This window comes from Hoplias malabaricus, chromosome Y (assembly GCF_029633855.1).
Source record: "Hoplias malabaricus isolate fHopMal1 chromosome Y, fHopMal1.hap1, whole genome shotgun sequence".
NCBI classification, from domain to species: Eukaryota; Metazoa; Chordata; class Actinopteri; order Characiformes; family Erythrinidae; genus Hoplias; species Hoplias malabaricus.
The window spans coordinates 25,977,097-25,996,135 of NC_089820.1; the positions used below are offsets into that span (position 1 = coordinate 25,977,097).

General features: G+C 45.0%; 1 protein-coding gene across 1 annotated transcript in view; it reads right to left on the minus strand.

The window, feature by feature from the left end:
• Window positions 1-5,095: 5,095 nt before the first annotated feature.
• LOC136679523 (kremen protein 1-like) overlaps window positions 5,096-19,039 on the minus strand; it is a 45,335-nt gene continuing 31,391 nt past the window's right edge. The window contains exons 4-10 of the mRNA XM_066658107.1: window positions 15,221-15,345; window positions 13,955-14,102; window positions 10,308-10,417; window positions 9,113-9,335; window positions 7,456-7,647; window positions 6,450-6,534; window positions 5,096-5,485 (exon numbers count right to left, since the gene is read on the minus strand). Of these exons, the coding sequence (XP_066514204.1) occupies window positions 5,335-5,485; window positions 6,450-6,534; window positions 7,456-7,647; window positions 9,113-9,335; window positions 10,308-10,417; window positions 13,955-14,102; window positions 15,221-15,345 (1,034 nt within the window). The 3' untranslated portion in view covers window positions 5,096-5,334. The remainder of the gene's footprint in view (window positions 5,486-6,449; window positions 6,535-7,455; window positions 7,648-9,112; window positions 9,336-10,307; window positions 10,418-13,954; window positions 14,103-15,220; window positions 15,346-19,039) is intronic.

Genomic DNA, 19,039 nt, shown 5'->3' on the forward strand with positions numbered 1-19,039 from the left:
TGGATACAGGTGACTGATTATTCCTTCCTGTCCTCCTTTTGAATATCTCCAGCAGGGGGCGCCACATGATTAAATATCCTTCCGTTCTAATTCTGAATAAAGTCCTCAGCTTACTGTAAAAGTGAAAATCCCAGCAGAAGTGAAACACAAAGAAATTTACACAGAAATCATAAAGCTGAGAGCCGCAGGGTTGCTTTCTGCTGAGCAGAGGGGGAAGTTTGTGTTGTGATTGATTCATGGAAACATGGCCAGAGTCATTTGTGTGATGACAATATAATGTGGTTTATATGTGCATGAAGAAAGCAGACGAGACTGGAGTGTAAGAAACATGCATAGTTATTTATTCATTCATTCATTCAAGAACAAATTAAATAAAAACTAGAAATGTACCTCTGTCGTAGAAAAGATAGATTATGTTCCACTTGAAGTAACAATAATTTACTGTATAAATTAAAATCACTATTTTATTTACAATTTCATGAAAACATCTTTCCCCAATGTTTCCATTAATTTGTCCCTGAAGTGCCCTTTTTAAGATGGGGATTTTTCAGAGAAACTCATGATGTACAGTTGTTTACAAAGGTCTACAGTAATTATGGAGAGGTACAGTCATTTATGGAAATGTAGAGTCCTTTATGAGGACACAAAGTTGTTGATGGAGATCTGGAGACATTTACAATGAATTACATTTGTTTTTGTGGCTGTAGAGACTTTTATGGAGTTCTACACTCATAGATGGGAATGCTGAGTCCTTTACTGAGATGTAAAGTTGTGTATGACATTGTAGAGTCGTGTATGGAATTGTAGAGTTGTTTACAGGGTTGTAGAGCTATGTAAGGGTAGTAGAGTTATTTATGGGGTTATAGAGTCATGTAGGAAATTGTAGCGTCATGTACGGAGTTCTAGAGTCGTGTCCAGAGCTGTAGAGTCGTGTTGAGAGCTGGAGAGTCGTGTATGGAGCTGTAGAGTCGTGCTGAGAGCTGTAGAGTCGTGTCCAGAGCTGTAGAGTCGTGCTGAGAGCTGGAGAGTCAGGTAGAGAGCTGTAGAGTCGTGTAAGGTGCTGTAAAGTCATGTAGAGACCTGTAGAGTCGTGTCCAGAGCTGTAGAGTCAGGTAGAGAGCTGTAGAGTCAGGTAGAGAGTTGTAGAGTCGTGTATGGAGTTGTAGAGTCGTGTCCAGAGCTGTAGAGTCGTGTCCAGAGCTGTAGAGTCGTGCTGAGAGCTGTAGAGTCAGGTAGAGAGCTGTAGAGTCGTGTCCAGAGCTGTAGAGTTGTGCTGAGAGCTGGAGAGTCAGGTAGAGAGCTGTAGGGTTGTGTACGGAGCTGTAGAGTCGTGTCCAGAGCTGTAGAGTCGTGCTGAGAGCTGTAGAGTCAGGTAGAGAGCTGTAGAGTCGTGTAGGGAGCTGTAGAGTCGTGTAAGGTGCTGTAAAGTCATGTAGAGAGCTGTAGAGTCATGCTGAGAGCTATAGAATCAGGTAGAGAGCTGTAGAGTCGTCTATGGAGCTGTAAAGTCATGCTGAGAGCTGTAGAGTCAAGTAGAGAGCTGTAGAGTCGTGTATGGAGCTGTAAAGTTGCGTAAGGTGCTGTAGAGTCGTGTCTAGAGCTGTAGAGTCGTGCTGAGAGCTGTAGAGTCAGGTAGAGAGCTGTAGAGTCATGTACGGAGCTGTAAAGTCGTGTAAGGTGCTGTAAAGTCATGTAGAGAGCTGTAGAGTCATGCTGAGAGCTGTAGAGTCAGGTAGAGGGCTGTAGAGTCGTCTACGGAGCTGTAAAGTCATGCTGAGAGCTGTAGAGTCAGGTAGAGAGCTGTAGAGTCGTGTACGGAGCTGTAAAGTCATGTCCAGAGCTGTAGAGTCGTGCTAAGAGCTGTAGAGTCAGGTAGAGAGCTGTAGAGTCAGGTAGAGAGCTGTAAAGTCGTGTCCAGAGCTGTAGAGTCAGGTAGAGAGCTGTAGAGTCAGGTAGAGAGCTGTAAAGTCGTGTACGGAGCTGTAAAGTCGTGTAAGGTGCTGTAAAGTCATGTAGAGAGCTGTAGAGTCGTGCTGAGAGCTGTAGAGTCGTGTAAGGTGCTGTAAAGTCATGTAGAGAGCTGTAGAGTCGTGCTGAGAGCTGTAGAGTCGTGTAAGGTGCTGTAAAGTCATGTAGAGAGCTGTAGAGTCGTGCTGAGAGCTGTAGAGTCAGGTAGAGAGCTGTAGAGTCGTGCTGAGAGCTGTAGAGTCAGGTAGAGAGCTGTAGAGTCGTGCTGAGAGCTGTAGAGTCAGGTAGAGAGCTGTAAAGTAATGCTGAGAGCTGTATAGTCAGGTAGAGAGCTGTAGAGTCATGCTGAGAGCTGTAGAGTCAGGTAGAGAGCTGTAAAGTCGTGTACGGAGCTGTAAAGTCGTGTAAGGTGCTGTAAAGTCATGTAGAGAGCTGTAGAGTCAGGTAGAGAGCTGTAGAGTCGTGCTGAGAGCTGTAGAGTCAGGTAGAGAGCTGTAGAGTCATGCTGAGAGCTGTAGAGTCAGGTAGAGGGCTGTAGAGTCAGGTAGAGGGCTGTAGAGTCGTCTATGGAGCTGTAAAGTCATGCTGAGAGCTGTAGAGTCAGGTAGAGAGCTGTAGAGTCGTGTCCAGAGCTGTAGAGTCAGGTAGAGAGTTGTAGAGTCGTGTCCAGAGCTGTAGAGTCAGGTAGAGAGCTGTAGAGTCGTGTCCAGAGCTGTAGAGTCGTGCTGAGAGCTGTAGAGTCGTGCTGAGAGCTGTAGAGTCGTGTCCAGAGCTGTAGAGTCAGGTAGAGAGCTGTAGAGTCGTGTACGGAGCTGTAAAGTCGTGTATGGTGCTGTAAAGTCATGTAGAGAGCTATAGAGTCATGCTGAGAGCTGTAGAATCAGGTAGAGAGCTGTAGAGTCGTCTACGGAGCTGTAAAGTCGTGTAAGGTGCTGTAGAGTCGTTTCTAGAGCTGTAGAGTCGTGCTGAGAGCTGTAGAGTCAGGTAGAGAGCTGTAGAGTCATGCTGAGAGCTGTAGAGTCAAGTAGAGAGCTGTAGAGTCGTGTATGGAGCTGTAAAGTCGTGTAAGGTGCTGTAGAGTCGTGTCTAGAGCTGTAGAGTCGTGCTGAGAGCTGTAGAGTCAGGTAGGGAGCTGTAGAGTCATGCTGAGAGCTGTAGAGTCAGGTAGAGAGCTGTAGAGTCATGCTGAGAGCTGTAGAGTCAGGTAGAGAGCTGTAAAGTCATGCTGAGAGCTGTAGAGTCGTGCTGAGAGCTGTAGAGTCAGGTAGAGAGCTGTAGAGTCATGCTGAGAGCTGTAGAGTCATGTACTGGCTGTAAAGATGTGTACGGAGCTGTAAAGTCGTGTAAGGTGCTGTAAAGTCGTGTAGAGAGCTGTAGAGTCAGGTAGAGAGCTGTAGAGTCGTGCTGAGAGCTGTAGAGTCAGGTAGAGAGCTGTAGAGTCATGCTGAGAGCTGTAGAGTCAGGTAGAGAGCTGTAGAGTCATGCTGAGAGCTGTAGAGTCAGGTAGAGAGCTGTAGAGTCATGTACGGAGCTGTAAAGATGTGTACGGAGCTGTAAAGTCGTGTAAGGTGCTGTAAAGTCATGTAGAGAGCTGTAGAGTCAGGTAGAGAGCTGTAGAGTCAGGTAGAGAGCTGTAGAGTTGTGCTGAGAGCTGTAGAGTCAGGTAGAGAGCTGTAGGGTTGTGTACGGAGCTGTAAAGTCGTGTAAGGTGCTGTAAAGTCATGTAGAGAGCTGTAGAGTCATGTAAGGCACTGTAAAGTTGTGTACGGACTTGTAGCGTCATGTATGGAGCTGTAGAGTCGTGTACAGATTAGTGTACCGAGTTGTAGAGTCATTTACATATATTCAGGGTGAAGTACAAAAGTGAGATTTCATTTTTAGACAAAATTGTAATAAATCATAAATTCATTATTTTACAGCTGCAGAAAAAATCCAGAACATTTCCTTCACTGTCCAGCCTGAGGGTCTGAGTAGTGTCCAGTCACCCAGTTCCTCTCCGACCGCAGTGTCCTCATCGTGAACTCCTGAGGAAACTCCCTCACATCCTGATTTAAGTTTATGTAAATTGTTTATAACTTAAGTAAGTGAAATAACTGAAAATTAAATCACCTTTCCCAAGGAACTGCAGTGTGTGTGTGTGTGTGTGTGTGTGTGATGACAAGGGAAGCACTATTTATTTCAAAATAAAGGACTTGTTTCTAACTGAGACTCTGTATAAAGACGTTAGAGACACTGACATATCCAAAACAAAGAAATAAACAAAAATAATTAAATATTTTTCAAACAAGCCCCACGCACAACTCTCTGAATCAACAAAAACAAATCACTGACCCTTCGAACATAGCTCACAGGAGACATTCCTCTCTGAAAACTCTGATACCTCGCATTTGTTTGTTTGTTTTTGTACAACTGATCAATGCAAAATCTGAATAGTTTTTTCTGAAAGTAACTGATACAAAAAGAGCCACATTTCTGTCTCTTAATGCCACAGTTCCTTCCACACCTTGACTATGGTTACAGCTCAGCTGTTGAGGCTACCATGATAACATTTTTGTAGTTAAGTTTCCTTGGTTACGTCTCCATGTTTACTTTTCTGTGGTTAAGGTTCTTCTGGATGTTGTCGGTTTGTTTGTGTTTTTTGTAGTTTGTTTTTCTGTAGCTTAGTGCGGTTTATTTTTCTGTGACATGGTGTTTGTTTGTGGCTTGGTGGTGTTTGTTTGTGACTTAATGTTGTTTATTATTCTGTGGCTTGGTATTGTTTGTTTGTGGCTTGGTGTTTATTTTTGTGTGACTTAGTGTGGTTTATTTTTCTGAGACGTGGTGTTTGTGGCTTGGTGGTTTTTGTTTGTGACTTAATGTTGTTTATTATTCTGTGGCTTGGTGTTGTTTGTTTGTGCTTGGTGTTGTTTATTTTTGTGTGGCTTAGTGCGGTTTATTTTTCTGAGACGTGGTGTTTGTGGCTTGGTGGTGTTTGTGGCTTGGTGTTGTTTGTTTGTGACTTAATGTTGTTTATTATTTTGTGGCTTGGTATTGTTTGTTTGTGGCTTGGTGTTGTTTATTTTTGTGTGGCTTAGTGCGGTTTATTTTTCTGTGACGTGGTGTTTGTGGTTTGATATTGTTTGTGACATGGTGTTGTTTGTTTGTGACTTGGTGTTGTTTTTTATTCTGTGGCTTGGTGTTGTTTGTAGTTGTTTTTCTCAGAGCTGTGAAATCCTGCTGTGTCCAATGCCCAAAACTATTTGGATATTGTGGTCAGTAATGTCCTCCCTGTCTCCCGGGGGCTGTTGTCCCCTAATGTCCTCCACCAATAATGAATCAGATCCACAGTGTGATGACCTTGGATTCCTCCACCTGCGTGTGTGTGTGTTAGTTTTGTACTAGTGGATTAAGGTCTCCATGGTGGTTCTTCAGTTTGTTCTTGAACAGGGAGATGGTGGACGGTCGGTAGAAAATGATCCACGGCTCCGGCACAGAACGCTGAGAACACGACTCGGAAACAGAGGGAATAAAGGGGTTTCTGAGAATGAGACAAAGAGAAAAAGAGAGTGTTCAGTGCTGAGTATGAGGGATGCAATAGAGGAGGAGGAAACAGTGTCTCAGTGTTTATTCTATGTCTCTGTTTATTCTGTGTTCAGTGATTATTCTGTGTTCAGCGTTTATTCTGTGGTCAGCGTTTATTCTGTGTCTCAGTGTTTATTCTGTGTTCAGCGTTTATTCTGTGCTCAGTGATGATTCTGTGCTCAGCGTTTATTCTGTGCCTCAGTGATTATTGTGTACTCAGTGTTTGTATCTGTGGTCAGAGTTTATTTTGTGTTTGGTGATTACTCTGTGGTCAGTGTTTATTCTGTGGCTCAGTGTTTATTCTGTCTCTCTGTGTTTATTCTGTCTCTCTGTGTTTATTCTGTGTCTCAGTGCTTAATCTGTGCTGTGCTTAATCTGTGTTCAGTGTTTATTGTGTGTCTCAGTGTTTATTGTGTCTTCTGTGTTTATTCTGTGTCTTCTGTGTTTATTCTGTGTCTTCTGTGTTTATTCTGTGTCTCTGTGTTTATTCTGTGTCTCTCTGTGTTTATTCTGTGTCTCTCTGTGTTTATTCTGTCTCTCTGTGTTTATGCTGTCTCTCTGTGTTTATTCTGTGTCTCTGTTTATTCTGTCTTCTGTGTTTATTCTGTCTCTCTGTGTTTATTCTGTCTCTCTGTGTTTATTCTTTGTCTCAGTGCTTAATCTGTGCTGTGCTTAATCTGTGCTCAGTGTTTATTGTGTGTCTCAGTGTTTATTGTGTCTTCTGTGTTTATTCTGTGTCTTCTGTGTTTATTCTGTGTCTTCTGTGTTTATTCTGTGTCTCTGTGTTTATGCTGTGTCTCTGTGTTTATTCTGTGTCTCTGTGTTTATTCTTTGTCTCAGTGCTTTATCTGTGCTGTGCTTAATCTGTGCTCAGTGCTTATTGTGTGTCTCAGTGTTTATTCTGTCTTCTGTGTTCATACTTGACTGTGATGTGCAGGAGGAGCTTGGCCACCATGGCAATGACAGTTAACGTTAGCAGTGCCACAAGAGCGTAAATGGTCCACACTGTAAAACACACACAAATTTTACGAGAATGAGGAAGAGGATGATGAAGATTAATTAATCAGAGACTGCACAGAACAGGGAATGAAAATGAACTCCTTCGTGCACTCTGTAATTAACAGGGCCCCTTTTGGACACTGTTTTTTTCTGTTCTGAATAAAACATGTATTAAAATCTCTCAATACAAAACCTAGAACACGTCGGCTGATTAGTCTTTTTAAAATTTTAAAATATACAAATAAAAATACTCCAAACTTCCTGCTCAGATAACGTCCAGTAAAAGTCCAGAAATTGTCGTCCTGAGAAATGTCACCATTTATGAAAATATGAGATTTACACCAAAAAATGGCAGACTTATCTATAACCCAAGAAGTTTCCTGAGTGGTTTTAAATAAGAAAGTGATTGGTTGGTTTCTGTCTAATTGGGTTTGGAGGTAATCAAATCCTAAGACTTTCTGTTCAGCTCCTAAAGCCCAAAACAATCAAAGAGGAGGTTGGCTAAAACTGTCTTGATATCTAATAAAGAGAGAACTACTCGATTGGACAAGATCGCCACCCGCCCTGCCCAGTTCTCTCCCATTTTCCTACCCAATATGTAACTGTCCAGGGTTTCCAGAGTCAAAATATCACATCCAGTTTTCCCAGTTTATTGCCCCAAACCACCCATGTATGGATAGGAATTCAGCCCAGGCCCAGCTCGGGGTTCAGTCTGGGAACGGCTCGGGGGTTTAGTCTGGGATCCGCAGCCTTGTGTTGTAAGAGATAGCAGTTGCATTAACAGCTTGATATTAATATCATTACAACAGTGATATAAACCTGTCACATCAACACAGAGAGTACTGAGCAAGAGAGGGGAAGTGGGAGAAAGAGAGAGAGAGAGAGAGCGAGTGTACATACTGTGGGTGTGTCCAGGGGTCCACTGACCTGGGGAGTGGGGAGGTTTGTCGGGGCTGGAGGTGATGACGAAAATGGAGGAGGATTTTTGGTTGAAGCTGATGTTGAATCTCTCTGTGCTGCTGCTGCTGCTGACGGACCACGGCTCCACCGTGCTGACCACACCCTGACCTCCATCACCCTCCTCCTCTTCCTCCTCAGCTCGGCGATGCGGCTGGAATGCTGCAGGGACATGGTACACACTTCACTGTGAGGGGACACGTCCTTCATCACCAACACTATCTGTATGTCTATCTCTCTTTCTCTCTCTCTCTGTCCCTGTCTCTGTAAAGAATATTGTTCGGTATTCTTTTAATAAAAATTTTAATCATAACAATAGAAACAGTAATAATAATAATAATAATAATAATAATAATAATAATAATAATAATAATAATAAGGACTGGCGTCCCCTCCGGGGTGTATTCCCGCCTTGCGCCCAATGTTTCCAGGTAGGCTCTGGACCCCCCGCGACCCTAAATTGGATAAGCGGTTACAGATAATGGATGGATGGATGGATGGATAATAATAATAATAACAGAAATCAGATCTGCTGGTCAGTTTTTACACTGCCCCCACATTGTCTCTTCTTAAATTTTATTGACAGATTGGCATTGACAATAATCATAACAATAATAATAACCATAATAAAAATGACAGAATTAATAATAGTAACAGGGCAGCACAGTGGAGCAGGAGGTAGCGTGTCTGTCACAGCTCCAGGATCCTGGAAGTTGTGGGCTTGAGTCCCGCTCCGAGTGTCTGTGAGGAGTGTGGTGTGTTCTCTCTGTGTCTGCGTGGGTTTCCTCCGGGTGACTGTCTGTGAGGAGTGTGGTGTGTTCTCTCTGTGTCTGCGTGGGTTTCCTCCAGGTGACTGTCTGTGAGGAGTGTGGTGTGTTCTCTCTGTGTCTGCGTGGGTCTCCTCAGGGTGACTGACTGTGAGGAGTGTGGTGTGTTCTCTCTGTGTCTGCGTGTGTTTCCTCCGGGTGACTGTCTGTGAGGAGTGTGGTGTGTTCTCTCTGTGTCTGCGTGGGTTTCCTCCGGGTGACTGTCTGTGAGGAGTGTGGTGTGTTCTCTCTGTGTCTGCGTGGGTTTCCTCCGGGTGACTGTCTGTGAGGAGTGTGGTGTTTTCTCTCTGTGTCTGCGTGGGTTTCCTCCGGGTGACTGTCTGTGAGGAGTGTGGTGTTTTCTCTCTGTGTCTGCGTGGGTTTCCTCCGGGTGACTGTCTGTGAGGAGTGTGGTGTTTTCTCTCTGTGTCTGTGTGGGTTTCCTCCGGGTGACTGTCTGTGAGAAGTGTGGTGTGTTCTCCCTGTGTTTGCGTGGGTTTCCTCTGGGTGACTGTCTGTGAGGAGTGTGGTGTGTTCTCTCTGTCTGTGAGGGTTTCCTCCGGGTGCTCCGGGTTTCCTCCCACGCTCCAAAAACACACGTTGGTAGGTGGATTGGAGACTCAAAAGTGTCCGTAGGTGTGAATGTGTGAGTGTGTTTCTCCCTGTGAAGGACTGGCGCCCCCTCCAGGGTGTGTTCCTGCCTTGCGCCCAGTAATTCTGGGTAGGCTCCGGACCCACCGCCGCCCTGAACTGGATAAGGGCTACAGACAGTGAATGAATAAATAATAATTAAGACTGATTATTAACATGTGAAGATGGACCTTGGTAAATCATGGAGAATCCCTGGGCTTCATTGGTTCTGTCTGAGTAGAAATACAGAATGGCGAAATCTGCCGTAAAGTTGACAACTTCCCGTGGGGGATTTCTCCCATCGAATCTAGCAACCACCAGGTTAGTGTATCCATCCAGGATCTCCACCAGGTCAGCCTGGTCCGTTATACTGAAGTACGTGAAGTTAAATAGGATGGAGGATGCTCCAGGAACCTGGACACACACACACACACACACACACACACACACACACACACACACACACACAGTGTGTAGTGTGGTGTGTTGTGTTATGTTGTGAAATTGGTTGTGCACTGTGTTGTGTAGTGTATAATGTTGGTGCGGTAGATTAACTGAGTAGAGGACATTAGGGACAGTGTTAAAGCTGCGGTAGATTAACTGAGTAGAGGACATTAGGGACAGTGTTAAAGGTGCAGTAACTGGACTGAGTGGAGGACATTAGGGACAGTGTTAATCTACCGCACATTTAACCCTGTCTCATGTCCTCTACTCAGTTCATCTACCACACCTTTAACACTGTCCCTAATGTCCTCTACTCAGTTCAGCCACTGCACCTTTAACACTGTCCCTAATGTCCTCTACTCAGTTAAAGGTGCGGTAGATTAACTGGACAGAGGACAGTGTTAAAGGTGCAGTGGCTAAACTGAGTAGAGGACATTAGGGATAGTGTATAATGTTGTGTTGTGTAGTGTGTTTGTGTGGTGTGTAGTGTGTGGTGTTGTGTAGTATAGTGTGTTTGTGTAGTGTTGTGTGGTGTGAAGTGTGTTGTGTGGTATGTAGTTTTTTGTGTAGTGTGTTGTGTTGTGTGTAGTATGTTTTTTCATATGTAGTTTGTTGTGTTGTGTGCAGTGTGGTGTGTTGTGTGTTTGTGTAGTTTGTTGCGTTGTATGTAGTATGTTATGTTGTGTTGTGTGTAGTATGTTGTGTTTAGTGTGTTGTGTTGTGTGCAGTGTGGTGTGTTGTGTGTTTGTGTAGTTTGTTGCGTTGTATGTAGTATGTTATGTTGTGTTGTGTGTAGTATGTTGTGTTTAGTGTGTTGTTGTGTGTTTGTGTAGTGTGTTGTGTTGTATGTAGTATGATATGTTGTGCTGTGTGTTTGTGTAGTGTGTTGTGGTTGTGTAGTTTGTTGTGTTGTGTGTTTGTGTAGTGCATTGTGTTGTGTACCTGTATGGTCCAGTAACACACACGTCCAGGTGAGTAATTGTCGGGAAAATCCGGGGAGTAGATCACAGCCGACTGAGACGTGTAGTTCCCTCCACATGCTCCAACTCTAGCTACACACACATACACATACACACACACACACAGGGTGGCCATGTTTAAAACGAGAAGTACAAAATATTTTAAATATCCTGGCACCCATGTGTCAGTGTACCTGAGTGGAGGACATGAGGGACAGTGTTAAAGGTGTGGTAGATTAACTGAGTAGAGAACATTAGGGACAGTGTTAAAGGTGCAGTAACTGGACTGAGTGGAGGACATGAGGGACCGTGTTAAAGGTGCAGTAACTGGACTGAGTGGAGGACATGAGGGACCGTGTTAAAGGTGCAGTAACTGGACTGAGTGGAGGACATGAGGGACCGTGTTAAAGGTGCAGTAACTGGACTGAGTGGAGGACATGAGGGACCGTGTTAAAGGTGCAGTAACTGGACTGAGTGGAGGACATGAGGGACCATGTTAAAGGTGCAGTAACTGGACTGAGTGGAGGACATGAGGGACCGTGTTAAAGGTGCAGTAACTGGACTGAGTTGAGGACATGAGGGACCGTGTTAAAGGTGCAGTAACTGGACTGAGTTGAGGACATTAGGGACAGTCTTGAAGGTGCGGTAAATTAACTGAGTAGAAGACATCAGAGACAGGGTTAAAAGTGCGGTAGATTAACTGAGTAGAGGACATTAGGTACAGTGTTAAAGGTGCAGTGGCTGAACTGGGTAGAGGACATTAAGGACAGTGTTAAAGGTGCGGTAGATGAACTGAGTAGAGGACATGAGAGACAGTGATAAAGGTGCAGTAGATGAACTGAGTAGAGGACATTAGGGACAGTGATAAAGGTGCAGTAGATGAACTGAGTAGAGGACATTAGGGACAGTGTTAAAGCTGCGGTAGATTAACTGAGTAGAGGATATTAGGGACAGTGTTAAAGGTGCGGTAGATTAACTGAGTAGAGGACATTAGGGACAGTGTTAAAGCTGCGGTAGATTAACTGAGTAGAGGACATGAGAGACAAGGACATGAGAAACAGTATTAAGGTGCAGTAACTGGACTGAGTGGAGGACATGAGGGACCGTGTTAAAGGTGCAGTAACTGGACTGAGTGGAGGACATGAGGGACCGTGTTAAAGGTGCAGTAACTGGACTGAGTGGAGGACATGAGGGATCGTGTTAAAGGTGCAGTAACTGGACTGAGTTGAGGACATGAGGGACCGTGTTAAAGGTGCAGTAACTGGACTGAGTTGAGGACATTAGGGACAGTCTTGAAGGTGCGGTAAATTAACTGAGTAGAAGACATGAGAGACAGGGTTAAAAGTGCAGTAGATTAACTGAGTAGAGGACATCAGGTACAGTGTTAAAGGTGCGGTGGCTGAACTGGGTAGAGGACATTAAGGACAGCGTTAAAGGTGCGGTAGATGAACTGAGTAGAGGACATGAGAGACAGTGATAAAGGTGCAGTAGATGAAATGAGTAGAGGACATTAGGGACAGTGATAAAGGTGCAGTAGATGAACTGAGTAGAGGACATTAGGGACAGTTATAAAGGTGCAGTAGATGAACTGAGTAGAGGACATGAGAGACAAGGACATGAGAGACAGTATTAAAGGTGCAGTAACTGGACTGAGTGGAGGACATGAGGGACCGTGTTAAAGGTGCAGTAACTGGACTGAGTGGAGGACATGAGGGACAGTGTTAAAGGTGCAGTAACTGGACTGAGTGGAGGACATGAGGGACCGTGTTAAAGGTGCAGTAACTGGACTGAGTGGAGGACATGAGGGACCGTGTTAAAGGTGCAGTAACTGGACTGAGTTGAGGACATTAGGGACAGTCTTGAAGGTGCGGTAAATTAACTGAGTAGAAGACATGAGAGACAGGGTTAAAAGTGCAGTAGATTAACTGAGTAGAGGACATTAGGTACAGTGTTAAAGGTGCGGTGGCTGAACTGAGTAGAGGACATTAGGGACAGTGATAAAGGTGCAGTAGATGAACTGAGTAGAGGACATTAGGGACAGTGTTAAAGCTGCGGGAGATTAACTGAGTAGAGGACATGATGGACAGTGTTAAAGGTGTGGTAGATTAACTGAGTAGAGGACATTAAGGACAGTGATAAAGGTGCAGTGGCTGAACTGAGTAGAGGACTTTAGGGACAGTGTTAAAGGTGCGGTAGATTAACTGAGTAGAGGACTTTAGGGACAGTGTTAAAGGTGCGGTAGATTAACTGAGTAGAGGACATTAGGGACAGTGTTAAAGGTGCGGTAGATTAACTGAGTAGAGGACATTACGGACAGTGTTAAAGCTGCAGTAGATTAACTGAGTAGAGGACATGAGAGACAATGTTAAAGGTGCGGTAGATTAACTGAGTAGAGGACATTAGGGACAGTGTTAAAGGTGCAGTAACTGGACTAAGTGGAGGACATTAGGGACAATGTTAATCTACCGCACATTTAACCCTGTCTCATGTCCTCTACTCAGTTCATCTACCACACCTTTAACACTGTCCCTAATGTCCTCTACTCAGTTCAGCCACTGCACCTTTAACACTGTCCCTAATGTCCTCTACTCAGTTAATCTACCACACCTTTAACACTGTCCATCATGTCCTCTACTCAGTTAATCTATCGCACCTTTAACACTGTCCTTAATGTCCTCTACTCAGTTCAGCCACTGCACCTTTAACACTGTCCCTAATGTCCTCTACTCAGTTAAAGGTGCGGTAGATTAACTGAGTAAAGGACATTAGGGACAGTGTTAAAGGTGTGGTAGATTAACTGAGTAGAGGACATTAGGGATAGTGTTAAAGGTGTGGTAGATGAACTGAGTAGAGGACATTAGGGACAGTGTTAAAGGTGCAGTGGCTAAACTGAGTAAAGGGCATTAGGGACAGTGTTAAAGGTGCAGTAGATTAACACTGTCCCTAATGTCCTCTACTCAGTTAATCTACCGCACCTTTAACTGACTACAGGACATTAGGGACAGTGTTAAATGTGCGGTAGATTAACTGAGTAGAGGACATTAGGGACAGTGTTAAAGGTGCGGTAGATTAACTGAGTAGAGGACATTAGGGACAGTGTTAAAGGTGCAGTGGCTAAACTGAGTAGAGGACATTAAGGATAGTGTTAAATGTGCGGTAGATTGACACTGTCTCTAATGTCCTCTACTCAGTTAATCTACCGCACCTTTAACTGACTACAGGACATGATGGACAGTGTTAAAGGTGTGGTAGATTAACTGAGTAGAGGACATTAGGGACAGTGTTAAAGGTGCAGTGGCTAAACTGAGTAGAGGACATTAGGGATAGTGTTAAATGTGCGGTAGATTGACACTGTCTCTAATGTCCTCTACTCAGTTAATCTACTGCACCTTTAACTGACTACAGGACATGATGGACAGTGTTAAAGGTGTGGTAGATTAACTGAGTAGAGGACATTAGGGACAGTGTTAAAGGTGTGGTAGATTAACTGAGTAGAGGACATTAGGGACAGTGTTAAAGGTGCGGTAGATGAACTGAGTAGAGGACATTAGGGACAGTGTTAAAGGTGCGGTAGATTAATTGAGTAGAGGACATGATGGACAATATTAAAGGTGTGGTAGATGAACTGACTGTGGAAGACGATGATGTGCCCGTCTCCACCGCAGGGCTGCTGCTGATTTCCAAAACAAACATGGCTACACTCCAGCGTCGGGAGATGGACGTCATAATCCAGATCATTCCCACAGAAACATGCATAGCCAGACTCCATACCAGCCAACTAAGAGACAGACAGAGAAAGAAATAAAGAGATGGAGACAGAGAGAGAAATAAAGAGACGGAGACAGAGAGAGCAATAAAGAGAGATAATGAGATGGAGACAGAGAGAGAGATAATGAGATGGAGACAGAGAGAGAGATAAAGAGACGGAGACAGAGAGAAAGATATAAAGAGATGGAGATAGAGAGAGACAGAGAGAGAGAGAGAGATAAAGAGATGGAGACAGAGAGAGTGATAAAGAGATGGAGACAGAGAATGAGATAAAGAGATGGAGACAAAGAGAGAGAGAGAGACAGAGAGAAAGACAGTGATAAAGAGATGGAGACAGAGAGAGAGAGAGACAGAGAGAGAGAGAGACAGAGAGAGGGGGAATTACTGATTAATCACAGTTTATACAAGTAACATATGCCATATCTCATTGAAGTTGTCATATCTTTTTACTTCACAAAACGCTTTTGACTGCACCACAGAACAGTCTACCCACGTCCATAACTTCTCCCCTAGTAGTGCACCCAGCTTGACCCCTATAATGCTTATAATTTATTTCAGATCAAGTAGTGGGATGAAAGGAAGAGAGTATTTATTACCACTGGGGGGTACTGTGAATACCTGGTGATGTGGTTTGGACTCTTTAGGGAACCCTCAGTTTTCCAGGTCTTTGTTAATGATGTGTTAAACAACGTTAGGACACCTGCAGCCTAAACTGTATATATTTGCGTAGAGTCCTCAGACTTTAAAAAGTGAGATTTAAAATTTTTTTATATGGGACAAGTATGAATTTCACAGACAGTGAGGTCACTACATCATCAGTGAGATCAGCATATTTATGGATGAACCTAAGGAAGCTAACTGGCCCATATTTTCAAATATTAACCAGCCAGAGAGGTTCCTAGAGTTTGCACATTTTACGGGAGATTCTATTTCTGCTGTTCTTAAAGGAAATCCCAAAACACTGGAGTGGTCTCTTAAAGCTGAAGAAGCTTTAGAATCCTTAAACAGGCATTTAGCACAACCCCCTTTCTTAACTAGCCATATCCCACAGAATCTTACATAGTGAAGTTCAGTGCTTCTGGGACAGACTATGCTTTTGTAAAATTTTTTTCATAACGCAGTGCTCACCTTGTATCTCTGTTTACGGCAGAAGCTGATACAGTTCTGAATGGTGAGTGTCTGAGACGTCTGGTAACTCTCTGCCAGAGGAGGAGGCTGACCGTTATCCTTAAAACATCCCAGAATTCCTGGCACTAAGAGAGAGGAAATGAGAGAGAGAAAAAGAGAGATAGAAAGGAAAAGAAAAGGATATGGGGGCAGTGGGAATGAGAGAAAGAGAAATGGTGGTTATTGCTGTGTGAATGAAACAGGGGAGTGGTGTGGGAGACAGAGTGGTGGGTGTAACAGGGGGAGTGGTGGGAGCAGTGATGGGGAAGGCGGAGTGGTGTGGGCAGCAGGAAGAGTGCTTGGGGAGTGGTGGGGCAGCAGGGGGAGTGCTGGGGCAGCTGGAGAAGTGGTTGGGGCAGCTGGAGGAGTGGTGGGGGCGGCAGGGGAGAGTGATGGGGTGGCAGGAGTAGTGGTGGGGCAGGCAAGGGGAGTGGTGGGGAAAGGCAGGAGTAGTGGTGGGGTGGCAGGAGTACTGGTGTGGGTGACAGGAGTACTGGTGTGGGTGGCAGGAGTAGTGGTTGTGGTGGCAGGAGGAGTGTTGGGGGAGCAGGGGGAGTGGTAGGGTGACAGGAGGAGTGGTGGGGGCGGCAGGAGAAGTGGTGGGGCGGCGACAGGAATAGAGGTGGGGGCGGCGGCAGGAATAGAGGTGGGGGTGGCAGGGGGAGTGATGGGTCGGCAGGGGTAGTGGTGGAAGTGGTAGTGGGTTTGGTGGGGGCAGTAGGGGGAGTGGTGGGAGCAGTAGGGTGAGTGATGGGGCAGCAGGGGTAGTGGTGGAAGTGGTATTGGGTTTGGTGGGGGCAGTATGTCACGTAATGGCCTCACAATCCAATCAAGGGCGTTTATACACTTAGCCATTGGACCTATCACTTTAGTGCATCCAGTCCACATATCTCCTCTTGAAACAACCTTTCCTCATTGGCAAAGATCTCCTTAATCGATTCGAACCACTGATTGACATTTCATAAAGTCAAAGATCTGGGCACAAGTGCGTGTGCCTTTGCCCATCTCCACCTCACACCACTGGGATGCTCAGTGTTGTGGCCAATTTGAATTGATAGAAGCCTCCCAGTCCAACCTCTCACACTAAGGAGGTGGAAATAGAGCCTATGGTGGCCACTCCAGAGATCGCAATCTCTTTTTGGACCCCTAATGCCATGTTAGAACAGCAGAGCACATTTCTGTGCATTTTCACTACACCTTCCCATCACAACCTGCCTCATAATTCAAGATCATCACGTTAACAATGCCGTTCTGGCTCCAACATAAGCCGAGCACTTTCTGAGACACTCTTGTCTCTCTAAAACAAATATTCCTTTTGGTGAGCAGTCCTTGCCGCTTTCCTCTGGACACAGCGCCAAAGATAACATACCCCACTGATGGGATTTGTGCTCTAACCATCCAGTGGAACAAAAGGGTACTCAACCATTACTTCTTGGTTGTCTCTAGCTTGCTACATGACACTTATATTGGAAGTGATTTATTGATGCACCTAGATGTCCTCGTGGACACCCTTAATAACGTGCTTTGGTCCTTAACTGAAATTTCAGCAGAGACTTTGTGCTCAAATCCTAGCAACCCAGGGTCATGACAAACTATTCCTGAATCATGCCAGGTGGCCAACCGAGATCCCATAGTGGTACCCGTAAAAATGCAAATGTACCCATCTTCTTGGTGATGCGGCCTGGCCAATACTTAAGTCACGCTCATGTGCTTTTCCAACCATCACCTCTGTTCTTTGAACTAGGCCTCATCTTTGAAGCCACACCTTTGGTGGAAACACAGGCAAGATCCACCTATCTGTTTGTACGCCACAAAACCGCTCAATCCTTAACGATCTCTCAATCATCCCCTTTGGGTAGGCTATTCAGTGATTCCATGTAATTTGAGTTATGAATCCCTATTATAGCACCAATGCCTAAGTCCCTGCTTCTCGAGCACCCAGAACCAAAGGTGTTCTATACTCAACTAACACAAGCCATCGCTCTCTTCTCGGCTTTGAACATGGTCAAAGATGCCATTTGTAGAAAAGACTTAGCTTATGATAAGCAAATGACTGTCATGGTCCTTTCCTTGGACTCATACCTCGGATCCTCCCAGGAACCATCCCTTCTGCCAAAAATGGGAGAGGATACAATGAGTCCCCAAATCCCAAATAAACTATCTGACTCTGAATTTATGGCTCAAGTCAAACAAGTACTAAAAGAATGCACTCCAAGATTAGGAAGAAACTAACACAAACTCTGTGGTGTGATTCATATATATCAAAACACTATTGCAAAATATTCAATGGACTGTGGTCTCATAACCATTCACTAAATGCACATTCCCACTCGTCTGGGAATGTTTCTCTCAATGTTTCTCTGCCAATGTAAAATTCCGTTGGCATTGCCCCAGTGGCCAATTACACAATTAGAAGAAGAACTACCCTCCGTCGGAAACGCTAAATACTTCTCCACCATCGATGTAGCCTCTGGATTCAGGACTATCCCGGTTCAAGCAAAAGACCAAAACAAGCTAGCTTCTACCTTTGCGAACCAACAGTACACATTCACTCTGTGTCCTTCAGGTACGCCAAGTCACCATCAGAATTGAACATTTTCTTGAATAATGCATGCTCCGATGCACATGAGCAAGGCACCCTGATATATGTGGATGACATCCTCATGCATAACCGCTCCCTGCAGGCACACATAGAAGAGATTAATGTTCTTGGTCAGCTCACGGCAGCATGTGCGAAAATATCTCTCTCCCAAGTCAATGGTTAAGAACAAAGAAGAATTATGTCGGCCTACTAGTAAGCACTGATGGTGTGAAACGACAAGTGAGTCGAGTGCAAGGGGTAACAGACATTGCAGCACCAACCATCCATCCATCCATTATCTGTAACCGCTTATCCAATTTAGGGTCACGGGGGGTCCAGAGCCTACCTGGAATCATCGGGCGCAAGGCGGGAATACACCCTGGAGGGGACGCCAGTCCTTCACAGGGCAACACAGACACACACACTCACACCTACGGACACTTTCGAGTCGCCAATCCACCTGCAACGTGTGTTTTTGGACTGTGGGAGGAAACCGGAGCACCCGGAGGAAACCCACGCGGACACGGGGAGAACACACCAACTCCTCACAGACCGTCACCAGGAGCTGGAATCGAACCCACAACCTCCAGACCCCTGGAGCTGTGTGGCAGCACCAACCAATCTTAAGTAACTCCATAGTTTCTTAGGGTATGCAATTACTCCCACCACTGAAAACTACGCAGACCTAGGCCATCCACTTTATGATCGACTAAAAAAAGGATATCCAATTCACCTAGGGCAAATCTCAGGAACAAGCGATGCAAGCACAAAAATCTAAGCTCTGCATGGCCCTGTGCCTTGCCTATTCTGACAGCAACAAAGAATTCTACATGATCAACCAACATGTCGTAGCCTATGCCAATAAAACTATGCAGACCCCTGAAAACAAATACAGTGACTGTGAAAAGACACAGCTAGCAACAGTGTGGGCAGTCAAACATTTCTCCAACTACCTAGGTGGTCAGAAGGTGATTGATAAAACTTACCATCAGCCAGTCACTTTCCTGAACAGCCAACCAATTTGAGAGGGCGTAGTGACTAATGCATGCGTAGCCTCCTGGGTAATGGCTCTTCAAAGCTTTGACATGGAGGAGAGTTATGCACAAAACTGGAACAGCCCTCTAGTCACGGGACTCGCCTCCTGCAGGCGATGCAAAGGAGATATCCCTGCCCAAGTGCCACAAATTTTGGAAACCCTC